Below are 13,465 nucleotides of genomic sequence, written 5' to 3'. Positions count from 1 at the left end.
GACTTTTATCCAACAGTAATTTGAAATCAATTTAAAAAAATTAAAAAATATATATTGATAAATAACAAGGATTCTACTTATAATGAAAATATTTACCTCTTTAATCCTCAGAACCACCCAGAAGCTGTTGTCAAGTTTCACGTATCTAAATCTTGTCAGAATTGAAACATACTACTTTAAAAAGATGCCCAAATAGAATTTATCACCCAGGTGATATTCTGATTTAAATGAAATATTACAAGAAGAAATAATTGAATAAGGTAACCCGTAAGCAAAAGACCTGGCTCATGGGACTTCCACTTTAATGAAAATCTAAGTAAAGTTACAGGAAGACCCTCAACACAGTAACTTACCAGTCCAGATTCCAACCACCAGCAAGGAGATTGCCCGTTTTATATAGGCGTCAACTGGTATCTGCCACAGGACAGTAGCAGAAAACCCTTTCCTAGGGGCAAGCAACTTGCCTATTTCTCACTGCAGTAGTTCTACTCACTGAAGCACACCTGAGCCTCACTATTTCTTGAACCTTAAGGTTCAATAGTTAGGTCACCCTATCCTTTAACAGAACCTTCCCAGTAAAAACTCATTGCATTGACCAAGTCTAGATCTTTGGTTATCCAAGTCTGTTGTCTTCAATGGAGCGCTAGACCATTAAACTCACAGATCCATGAAGAGCAGGTCATGGGAAAAACGTAAAGACTCAGATCAAACTTGGCTTTTAGCAGAGGGCACGTACCCACTTGCACAAGCTAGAAAGTGGTGACTGCTGGTGCATGAAAGCACAACCCCGGGGCCTGGCAGAAAGCCTTCCTGGTGTAGAGTCCTTTTGCAAGGCCTCCCAGGGATGGATCAGCGCACTTCTTTGGCAGATGGAAACTTCAGTGGCTGAGAACCTTTTCCTGTAGCACAAAGCAACTAGCTCCCTCTACTTCAGTATCCCTTGACTGGATTTCCACAAGCCTAAAAAAAAAAAAAAAAGAGGGAGTGGGAGAAAACGCGAAAAGCCTGAAAAATAAGTGAAACCAGAATAGGGACCACAGTGGGTCAGATGGAGCGTGCATGTTCTGTGTAGAATTTGGGAACCTGTTAAGGGAGTGGGCCAAGGAAAAACTAAATGAATGCATTGAGACTCACGACTCCTAAGCAGCTGGCCCCACTTAAGAAATAAGTCTCTGGGTTGGCACAAAGGGCGTGGCTGCCTGCAATGCCCAGGTGGAGGCCCCCCACCAGTTTGCTAGAATGTCAACCCGAGAACCAGGACAGCTGGGTCGGCGGCGAGGGGCCACTCCAGGGGTTGCTTCGCCGCGCAGACCTCCGCGAGGACCTCCCACAACCCTGCACCACACCCACACCAGCCAGCAACCCTGATGCCTGGAAGGAGCCTGAGGGAGCGGCTCCGCCCGGGCCAGGGAAACCCGGTCAACGGGACGCGGCCGAGGACCGAGCATCCTCCGCTGCGCCCCGCGGGCTGCCGGGGGCGCTCCGGGGAGCGGACTCTCGCCGGCGCTGTGAAGGGGCCGAGCGCTAGGGAGCTGGAGGGCCAGGATCTGCTTCCCCACGCGCGCCTCCCCGGCCCGCGGAGTCCGAGGGCGGGGGTTACAGCCAGGGAAGTCGCGGGGCTGGCTGGGGAGCGGGTGAAGCCTCGGTGGACGCGGGGTTAGTCCCACCTGAAGCCGCGGGAGCCGAGGAGCGGGAGACGGCCGGAGCCCCGGAGGAGGGAGTCGTCATAACCGGCTACCGCTGCTCACCGGAAACCTCAGGCTTAAGAGCCGGGCCAGGGGGCGCCAGGGAGCAGCCCCGACACCTTGGCCGGCCTGCGCCCGGGGGCGGGCCCGAGCTCCGCAAAGGGGGCGGCTCCTGCCGGGAACGCTCCTTGGGGCCGGGGCTCCGCGCGCCGCGCAGCGCGCAGACTGCAAGGTGGCGGCTGGTGACACCTTGGGTTTTTGCAGGCGCGCTCCCGCTCGGCTGCGGAGCCAGCTACCTAAACTGGGCTAGAAAGCGGGATTTAAGGAAGCTAGCCCCTCCTTGGGAGAGAGACAAAAAACAACTTTAAGGATGGGCAGAAAAGCCGCTTCTTCATTTTGGTTGCTCTGCATTCAGCAGATTTCTGTTTTCTGAGTTAGGGCAGAAGTTGCCGCCCGGACTTTCGAATTTGGGGCCTGAACTAGTCTGGGGTTGTGGATTCTTTGGAATCCTCACACCTTATGTATTACATTTGCCACCCTTCGTATGTGTCTGAAAACTCACCAAGTTCAAATGCTGCTCTGTGGATTTTAATTTGACCGTCTTATGAAATAATTATTTTAATAATAATTTTTATTTTATCAATTATTTGAATGCCCATCTCCCAGATTTTTTTTTTTTTATTAGCACCCTTGGCTCTAGCATGCTGTCTGATATAAAGCATGGTAGAATCAGTCATTAAGTACAGATCCAAGTTGAACTGTTTAAATGAAGGTTGCTATCAAAATAAACTCATGCTCAGACACAAAATCACCAGTATTAAGTAAAGATTATAAGGAGACACTATAGTACGTTTCAAATGTCTACATACTTTTAAAATTGATTTTTTAGATGTTATGAGAATTGTTACAAGAATTGTTAGTAACCTCATATATCAGGGATATTATCTGAATTTTTTTTCCAAATAATAACAGTGCGAAAATAAATGTTATTTGATATGGGATAGGCATTATCCCATTCGTATTAACTCATTTAGTCCTTAGGTGAAAGATTTTGCTTCTAAGGGAAGTACTGCTCTATTATTTTATACATTGCCAACCCCCAAAACAATAAGAATTTTCAAAAGTGTTTTCTTAGCCTACTTGCCACCATCCTATTTTTGCCATTACAGGAAACGTAGCTTTCCTGTTAGTTGATTTGAAAAGAATAGTGGTTATTTAAAATTTTAAACAAGCTGATTTTTCACTGAATGATATGCAGTAAAGATAAATGACATAGTACATGAGAAAGACTTATAAAAATAGTTTAGTCTCTTTACAAGGATATAAATGGCTACATATTAAGCTGTGGTCATTCAGACTCAGAGGAAACAAGATGTAATAGAACTTTAAGAATCTGAGATCATTTTAGTTTACTGCAATAGCTCTTCTCAACATAGAATTTCTCCCCAAAAATCTATGTTAAGATTTAATTTTAAACTTTCTTCAAATTAACCTTATAATATTCTTAATGTCCATGACTAGAAGACCGATTAAATTATGGTATATCCACAGAATGTATAACTACAAGGTATATAAAAAGAATTGAGAAATATCTCTATACACTGCAGCATCTATTACTGCGTAGGAAAAGCATGGTGGACAGAGATGTGTAATATGCTATCATCCAGGAAAGTCTATATGTATATACACATATAAAGTATGTAAATAAGTATATACATATACATATCACTTTAAAAATAAAAGTATAACATTTTAAATAATTGTCTATAGTGGAAAAAGTAAATAAGAGTGTAAGGGGACAAAGAAGATTACTTCTCTGTATAAATCAATACATTGTAAATATGTGACATTAGATCATGTAAATATTTTAATTATTAAGTAAAAGTAAAGTTTTAAAAGGTAATCCTTCAGTATTGAAAAATGAAATGAAATCAATCTAAATGTTTGCATATACAACAGAAAATCCCAAGTAACACTGAAACATAATTTTGAAACATAATAACCAACCTATCAGGATGTAACCTTAACAGAAGTTAAACAACAGAAGTTAAACAACAGAAGTATAACAAAACAATCACAAACTGTTTCAGTAGTCAAATTTGGTAGCAATGTTGGTTGGGATAAATCAAATAAAGAAGGTATGTTTGAAATTGAATTTTTTTTTAAGTTGAAATTTTTGACATGTGTATAAATGCCAGCCTGATGAGACCATATAAAAGATCTTGTAGTTCTGAATTTGAGTTGGAGGTAGCCATATGAATTAACAATGTTTTATCTTTAAAAATAAATCTCTCCTCCATCACCCATAGAAAGGGCCTAGAAATAACCAACTAGGTAGTAAGAAGCATCCCTCGTGCCCAGACTGCTCTTACAAGTGATTTCTCTAAAAGGAACACAGTCTTTATAGGAAAAGGGATAATCATGGATTTTGATAGAAAATGAATAACCTTAGGTGTAAGTCAGGAAATGTACAAGATGAATGTGACCTGTCTTACAGAAGAAAGCAGGGAAGCAAAGGTTAGGAGGGTCATCTCGGGACTCAGGAACCAATTTGGAAAGACTTCCTCAGGGCAGGATTGGATAATTTAAGTCATCAATAAAAGTAACTGTAATGGATTGAAACATAAAATACATTTTAATATTATAATCAAAAGATCCAACCAATCACCAAATACAAAAGTCAAAAAACTCATTGTTTCTGTATGATGACAAAAGGGAACAAACTCTCATTGTGAAAACTTAAAAAAAGAACCAAGCACATTTTTTCCTGTCTCTCCTATATGAATTATGATAAGCAGTCAAATAATTGGTTACTTTCTGCAGAAACATTCCATACTTAAATGATAGTCAAACCATGTCTGAAATTTGCTTCAAAATAATCAGTGTCCATTGGGAGCCAGCACAAGTGAAACACATGAATGACACACAATGGGCCATGAACTGTTGGACACTGTTAAGAGAATATGCTAATGAGCATGTGGGAATTCATAATCTGTTCCTTTAAATTTCAAATTTTTACATTGAATTACAAGTTTTCTAGATGTGTTGTAAGTTTTCTGTTCATATCCTGACATTTTGGATAACTCATCGCCAACAAAATGATGAACTAACAACAGAGTACATAGTACTAGTTCTCTGTAATATGCTATCAATTATCTAATAAAGAGAGATATAGGTATATTGATAATCCAACCCCTTAAAACATAATTCAAAGGTATTGAAGTTTTAAAGTGATCAGATTTTGACTAAAGTTGATTTACGCTACAGTTGATCTACATATGCTTATGATTTCATAGAAGAGCAGAAAGTGAGGTAGCACCATAGGTAATGATTCAGAACAGGAACTGGTTCTAGCCTACACAAACCATGATTTCAGCTTTGTCACTAACTTGCTATATGACCTTGACCAAGTTACATAACATTGCTTCATTTTAAAAATAAAGATAATAATGGCATCAATGCTGAGGTTGATTGAAGATAGTATGTGCATTTATATATATATAATCAATCCATTTATATATAGTATGTGTATATATACACAAAAGATAGTATATATATACACACAAGATAGTATATATCAATATTATATAGTATATATATCAAAAATACATTATTTATACACACAAGATAGTATCTGTGTGTGTGTGTATGTTTGTGTGTGTGAGCGCGCGCATGTATAGTTAAAATCCATTTTCCAAAATCTTTGGGCTTTAAGTGCTCTAAAATTTGTTTTATAGAACAGGGAGCACACATGATTTGTTACCAAACACCCTCATTGAACCCTGGGTTAGCACCCCATAATCTCACATATTTCTGCAGCAAATGTATTTGTACATTTATCTCAGTAGGAACTAAGTAAGATAAAGACTACAAATAGCCCAATGTCAGTGCAGGTCAGGCTTTACTAGCAAAGCACATTTGACAAGCAAACATTGAAAAAAAGACACTGGGTTTCAGATCTTTCTACATATATTTCAGAGCAGTCATTAAAGAATTATGATCCTATTATTAGAATTCCTTATACAGTACCTGGGACAAAGTAAGCATCTATTATCAACATAATTGCAAATTTTTGAACATAATGTGTTTTTAAAGCTGAGTTGGTAATTTCCAGAGCCATATGGGTAGGGCATTGTGCAAAACTGAAAGGAACACCTCTATACACATTGTTCCACCCTTACTACCTGCAAAACCAAGAAAGGAATTGAATATAGAATAACCCATTTAACCTTGTTGAGTACTATCTGAGAATACCGAATACTAAATTTAGCTCAGGACAGGGCAGTGCAGGTAATAAAACCTGAACAGCATCCAGAGTTAATTCTCTATATCACAATTGTGGTAAAATGGATATATATAAAGGTGATACCTTAAAACTACTTTAAAGCATCAAATTGCAAAGTTCAATGATACAGCAATATGAACTTAGGATTAGAGGATATTTATTTTATCTGTTATTATTTGAATATGGCAATGTGATAAGACTTTTACAAAAATATCTTTATACTTTTTAAGATTCTTAAAAGACACAAATTTCCCTTATAGTCAATACAATAAGTAAATTCTTAGAATTGTTTTCCAAAAACATTTTCCTTGGAAAAACTTTTGGCTATAACTAATATTACTTATTACATAACCCAAAAAATCTGGGTTTATCCTCATTTTCTTAAAATGTGAATTTTAAAGTTACAAAAGACAATCTTTTATAATCTTCAAAAGAAAACACTGTCTTCATTGTTACTGATGACTCTAAATTATGTTAAAAATGAAATATTATTTTAAAATCTTTATTCAAATCAGATCCATGCTTATAATTTACATTATCTTTCACTGAGAATTAAAATATTAATCTATTGTTTGAATCATACTCTTAGCCCTTTATAAAATACAAAATTTAAGTTGTACAGTTTTAAATAGGGGAAATTAGGTTAACTTTTTAAAAATGAAAAAATTTGATATACTGGAACATAAATGTATACCTACTAAGCAAACAGTTATTTAAAAGGATCAAATATCACTTTTTCTTTTTTCTTGTGGCTATTTTCTAAATACTATTTATTTCATACTTTTAGTAAGTATTTGAGCAAAACATTCAATTAATCAAACATGAACTGAATGATCATGAGAAAAATAATTTCCTGAACATTCTTTTTACTTTTTTATTTTCTTGAAATTGTTAGGAATCGTTGTATCTGTTTTCTTTCAAGAATGGAAAACATTAAACTGCAAACTATTTTCTTATCTATTAAAAGATAATTTTTTTTTTCTGGAATATGGATAGAAAATTTTCAATGACAAACAGCAAAATACAACAGATATTCAGTAGGTATTCTGCCACCTTGTAGATTTTCTCAAAAACTAATTTAGCATATTTACTTAACAAGAAATCACAAATATACTGAGAGTAAGTGTGTAATAATCAAATTAAGATCATGTGAAAATCAGTTATTAATTTGTGAATAAAGGACAATATATGGTGCAATACAAAGACTTGTATAGCTGCTTACCATTTTTAAAATAAATTGAAAACACTTACACATTTAAACTTGAACTGATTTTATTTACTGCTAATAAGGATTAAGAAAAGAGAATGTTTAAAAAAAAAATAAGAGAATGTTCAATACTATAAAACTGAAAGTATAGGAGTTTTATTCAATCTTTTTCCACAACTGAAAGGGTTCTTTTCCTCATTGATGAATATACTGAAAGAACAATTTTATTATTTCTAAATTTCTATTTTCAAATGACTGACAGAATTTTGCAACTTAAGTTTCCTATATTTCTAATTCTATACATTTCTTATTGCTATTAGTCTTGTCATTCTGTTAGCCCCTGAATATTAAAAAGACAAAAAGCTATTACACTGCATTTTGCCACTATGATGTAGAAAATTAATTTTATTCATTTGGCTCATTTTGGAAGAATATTTATTAAAGCTACAAATCAGAGATCTGATGACAGAAATACTATCTAAAAAAAAAAAAAAAAAATGAGGTCACTTGAATAGCCCTGAAAAGCATTCCACGTTTTTCAGCATGGCTTACATGAGGCCATGCTCTTAAATTTTAATGTTTAAAATTAAAAAAAAAAAAAAAATTAGACATTTTATTTGCAAGTAAGGGCAACTTAATGACATTCAGAATTAAATGTATCAAAATATTTCACATGTCTAAAACAGCCTGGTTAACTTTTGAACAAAATAATATTTGGAAAACGGAATAGACACTTTTAAAGCTATTTCATACTATATTTATGTATAATGGTTCAAGGAAAAATTGACATTATACGGAATTACAAAAAAAGACAAACTTAAATTAACTCCTATAATTTCTCCATTTTGTTATGGATATTTTGTAATATCAAACATTCATTTTTTAATGTGCCCAAAATAAGACTTTAAAAAATGCTGACAATTTTAAAGAGAAAACTATGTTAATAATTTTATTACTTTTAATTGATTTTATAGAGTAGTAAAAAGTCAGCAAAATGTTACTGACAGTATCACAAAATCATTGTAAATAAATTTTTTCCACTACCCAATTCTGCCTGATAACTTCTAATAGCTACAGCTTTCTCTATGTAAATAACAAATTGGGCTCCATTGTGGAACCTGGGTGAAATAAATTTTTAGACCACAAAAATTTTCAAGTTCAAATTACTCATCCTTTAAATTTTACACAGTGTTTCAGCATGACTTCTATTTAAAAAAAAAAATTTAGTTTAAAATTTATCACAGGTTTAATAATTTTTTTTACTTGAACATTTAACATTCATTTTCATGAGCAGTAACTAGATATTATGAAGACTTATGTGTGAAAGATTTCAAAGTTTTAATATGTTAATATCACTTGTTAAAGGTTTTCAATATATACAAACACATATAAATTATAGATACAATTAGTTATTTATCTACAATACATATATGAACACCATTCTCCACCCCTAACTATATTGATAACAGGATAAAGTAATAAATCTCTGTGCTATTAAAGACAAAAAACAAAAACAAATGCTTTAAAAAATAAATCTTTAAAGAATAGTTTCTAAAAATAAAATTGAAATATTGCACAAAATAATTTAACTGCAAATATTACTATACACTATAAAATTTTTTTCTTCAATTGTTGTTCTCTACAGTAAATTCTACTTTCTAATTCTATAAAAGAATTTATTGGAAGTCTACATGTAGATAGTAAATGTTTACATTCAGATTGATGGGAATGTAATTTCCAGAAGCTTAACTGAGCCTTTGTCTCAAAAGTTCATCTATTTGCGTCTTATACATATTCTTTACATCTTCAAGATCTAATCGAAGTTCTTCTGCCTCTTCTGCTTTTTCACCATACATCTGCAGAATAGTGTTGTATCTTTGATCCAAATCCTACAAAATATATGTTTGTAATTTTTTAAATAATTGTACAGAACATATTATTATATTGCCATAAATGAGTCACCGGGAAACACATTATAATTTAAAATAAGGTATGTAGTCATAAAAATTAAACTCAACACTCCTATTAGGATAAATAGCTAGTAAAGAAATTTCAAAAGAAAGAGAGAACACTGGGCCAGATGACTATCAATCTGACCATATCAACCCACTAAATCAACAATTATCCACATTAATAGCTTAATGTATCTGCTGTCCTTCCATTATTTTAAGCACAATTAATGAAATTTTTGTCTCTGGTTCATTATGATTTACCTACACTTACCACACAACAAAAGTCAAAGAACATATAGTTGCATTTATGTCTTAACAATGACTCACACACAGCATCATATATGCAATCATGAAGATGCATACAACATCCATGAACAAAATATTAGGTTGTTGGAAAAAGTAATGACATATTTTTTTCTGTTTTTCGAGAAAAATGCATCATGACTTTTCTGACAACCCAATATTACTAAGATCATGCAAACTGCAATGCTATAAATGAGCCCCCCCAAAAATTTATTTTTCTATATTAGGAATAAACATGATTGTGAAAAATAATCTGAATGTGTAATATGATAAGCAAGATAAAAGATTCATCTTTAAAGTTCTTTACTCAAATATTAACTCTTTAATTTTCAGAGAAATCCTTAAGATATACTTAGGCATTTTATATAAACTAAAAGTATGAGATTGACTATAACAGGATTAAAATATCTTAGACTCATCCTTAACGGAAGAATACTTACTCTTTTTTTTTCTTTTTTTTAGATAATAGATTTTATTTTTATATTCCCCATACAATTGCAGCCCCCCCATTCTGACCCCAATCCCTCCCCTCCCGCCCCCGCCCCCCTAAAAGTGTCTCTGGTTCATAGTTTTTTGTTGATTTTGATTTTCACTTTCTTATAGTTATTCATTTTCCTGGTCCCTTATTTAAGTTTTCTAGATTCCTGCTATGAGTGAGACCATCCGGTATTTTTCTTTTTGGCTTATTTCGCTGAGCATGATCCCTTCCAGCGCCATCCATGTTGCTGCAAATTGCATGTGTTTATCTTTTTTGAATGCTGAGTAATAAGAATACTTACTCTTAGCTGAGTTCGAAGTTTAGGTATCTCTTTCACCTTCTCTTCAAGTTCATCATTTTGATTTGTTAATTTAACAAGTTCTTCAGCCATTATTGAGCGAGTTTTTTCTAGATTGCTGATTTCTAGCTGAGAAACATTACCAAAAAGTAATTTAAATCAAAACATGCCTTGCTTAATACTCTCACTAATATAAAAATTTGATTCTTGAGGAAATTTTTAAGGAATTATTATTTTGAAGAAATTATTTTTAAAGAAATAGATACATCAATATATTACCATGAGCTAACTCTGTCTTAAGTAAAAGAAAATAACAGCAAAAAAAAATCCAAAAAACAAAACAGGTCTCAAATTTCCTCAGAGGCATTCTATTTATAGGAGTTACTTATAAAAAAGATAAAGAACTAAAGAAAATCCAGTCATCTGTTTGAAATATACAGCCCTATATTTTTCCCTAAATTAAGGAAATAACACACATTTCAGTTATTCTGAATTACTACAAAAACCCAGAGAAAGAAAAACACTTTTATTTTTTTTTAAGATTTATTTATTTATGCAAGCACTGGGGTACCGGGTGAGAGAATTCACCAGAGACAGAGCAGGGAGGGAGCAGAACAGGCAGGAGGACTGAAGTACTCTGCTGAGGGGAGCAGCAGATGAGGCAGGAGAGGTCTGCCATGCCATGTGGGAATCTCCCTGGCCGGCAGGGAATCAAATCAGCGATGCAGAGGCTGTGGACAGCTTCACAGAGCTGCAGCTTCACAGCGCTGAACCCACTGTGCCACTGGTGAGACCTCTAAAAACACTTTAATGTAGTCCCAACTGTGTAGATTGCATTGATAAAATCTATCATCACTACAAAGCCCTTTGCAATGTGCAGAATTTTGCACTGTAAAATCAACTACAAAGAATTTAATTACTATGCTCAAGCATAGCTTGCCGGGCCACACAAACAAGCCAGGTATTAAAATTACGCAATACATTTGTTTCCAATTCAAGAACATCTTTTTTTTTTTAAAGATTTATTTATTCATGCATATAAGAGCTGGGGTACAGGCCAGAGGTGTGGGGAGGTTGAGAGGATTAACCAGAGACAGAATGGGGAGCAGAAGGGGCAGACTGATTGAAATACACTGCTGAGGGAAGCAGCGGGCAAGACTGAAGAGGTCTGCTGTGCCATGTGGGTTGCTCTCTGGCCGGCCAGGGATCGAGCTTGTCTTGCAGTGGCTGTGGACAGCTTCGCAGTGCTGACACTTAACACCTTGTGCCACCAGGGAGGCCCCCAATTCAAGAACATCTTTAATAGAGTCATATTTTCAACCAACTAAAATCTTATAATGGGAACAGAAGAAAAAAGTTTTACTTTTGAATGCATCAAGCTTAACACTGAAAACAGGTAAAAAACACTTTCACATTTCTTCCTGCAGTAAGTGTTTGAAGAGGAGATGAAAGGGGAGGATGCTTCCTCCCTATTCTTGTTTCCTTTCACATGGGAAATGTTACAGTTCTAACTGCTCTCATCACCTTAACTCATCCTCTCAAGGGAAGAAGCAGCAACTGACTTAAGTGCTAATTCTAAGAGAAGTAAAATGAGCATGCTCAGCTCAGTAGCTTTCCTTTTTTTTCAATTTGGAAAAACCTGCCAGCAAGGAGCTCGCTGGTCCTGGATGCCTACCATTCTTGCCTGGGCAGGCTACACTCACTTGGAAGCCAACTACAGGCCAGCATTTTCTGAGAGAGTAAGTAAATCTCCCTACTTCTGGCAGTTAACAGATTCATTTGGCTCTCATCTGAGGCTAATTTCCCCAACTACCCTTGACTGTTAATATATATAATATATTTTTGGGCTTCACATGTCACTATTTCATTTTATTTCTCTATTTGCTCAGAATTCAGGAGGAAATGAGGAATTCTATTTACTGGGCATCAAATTTTCACTTATTGGGCCTCCTTCGTGGCGCAAAGGGTTAAGACGCAACCTATGAAGCTATTCACAGCACTGAAGCACGCGTTCCATCCCCAGCCAGGGAGCAACCCACATGGCACAGCAGAGTTCTCCTGGCTCACCTACTGCTCCCCTCGGCAGTGTATTTCAGTCAATCTGCCTGTTCTGTTTCCCACTCTGTCTCTGGTGAATCCTTTCATCCCCACACCTCTGGCCTGTACCCCAGTTCTTGTATGTATAAATAAATTAATCTTTAAAGAAAATTTCATTTATTGCCATAGAACACTTAATTTTTTCAATACCTGTAAATGAGTAATTTCTCCTTCCTTTAGCTTTAGCTGAGACTGCAGATTTTCAATAATGCTTGATCCTGCTCCCATCCTTACAGCTTCATAAAGATTGCTGCCATTTGCTGATAGAGACATTGATCCAAATGAGTGATCATGAGGTTCATCCTATGTGAATAAAGCACATACAGTTATTATAGATTGTGTTCTATTTTAAGATTCTGTCAATTATTCCTTTAAAATATCTGTGACTTCCTCAGAAGCAGAAAACTCTTCTCTATTTTCTTATTGCAATTATCTTTAACAAATATTTAATGAACTGGCTATAAAATGGAAGGTCATAGTGAAAGTCAAACTGTTATCTGCATATTCCCCTTATCATTATTCAGTTTAGGAATTAAGCACATGTAAGAAATAAAATATTACCTGAGACAGGAAAGATGTTTGTAGCCCTGCCATGTCAACTCCACTTATTGAACTTGAGCGAGACATTGTGGGAGTGCTAGAAACAGAAAATGGCTTCCGATCCTCAGGAGGAAAAAATTCATAATACAGATGTCATTTCTGAAATCTTATCAAAGGCACAATATTTGCTAATTTAAACACACAGATGTTGTCAAATTATCTGAGGACCCATTTATATTAAAATAACATAATCTGGCTTATTTTTAATGGCATAAGAATGTTTTGTTTCACAACTATGTGAACTGCTTCATGTTATATAATATTCCACCAATTTAGCTTAGTTCCTTAGAGTAAGATTACATATGAATTTTACAAAATATATAGTTTCTGAAAATCCATTTAATTTTCATATATTTTTTAAAATTCCAAATAAATTCAAAAGGTAATCTAATTTACAAATAAGTGGTTTTAATATGTAATGCTAACTACCAAGTATAATCCAATTATTTAAATACAGAAAACTCACTTTAGAAAACTTACTTTCATTAATCAGGAAAAAAAAAGTGAACCAGATTTACTTCAAGGTGCATATTAGTCAATGAGGTGCATGAGTTTTGCGA

At 35.0% G+C, this 13,465-nt stretch overlaps 1 protein-coding gene across 1 annotated transcript in view; it reads right to left on the bottom strand.

The window, feature by feature from the left end:
- Positions 1-8,922: 8,922 nt before the first annotated feature.
- The window catches only part of TMF1 (TATA element modulatory factor 1), a gene marked incomplete at both ends in the record, with an annotated part of 28,748 nt that continues 24,205 nt past the window's right edge, over positions 8,923-13,465 (bottom strand). Inside the window, 4 exons of the mRNA XM_084248255.1 lie at positions 8,923-9,066; positions 10,212-10,337; positions 12,456-12,608; positions 12,867-12,968. Coding sequence (XP_084104381.1) covers positions 8,923-9,066; positions 10,212-10,337; positions 12,456-12,608; positions 12,867-12,968 — 525 coding nt within the window. The remainder of the gene's footprint in view (positions 9,067-10,211; positions 10,338-12,455; positions 12,609-12,866; positions 12,969-13,465) is intronic.

The sequence above is a fragment of the Talpa europaea genome (genome assembly GCF_964194135.1).
Source record: "Talpa europaea genome assembly, chromosome: 11".
In the NCBI taxonomy this organism is placed as follows: Eukaryota; Metazoa; Chordata; class Mammalia; order Eulipotyphla; family Talpidae; genus Talpa; species Talpa europaea.
The sequence above is the reverse complement of the archived record's forward strand: the minus strand, read 5'-3'. Positions and strand labels throughout refer to the sequence as shown.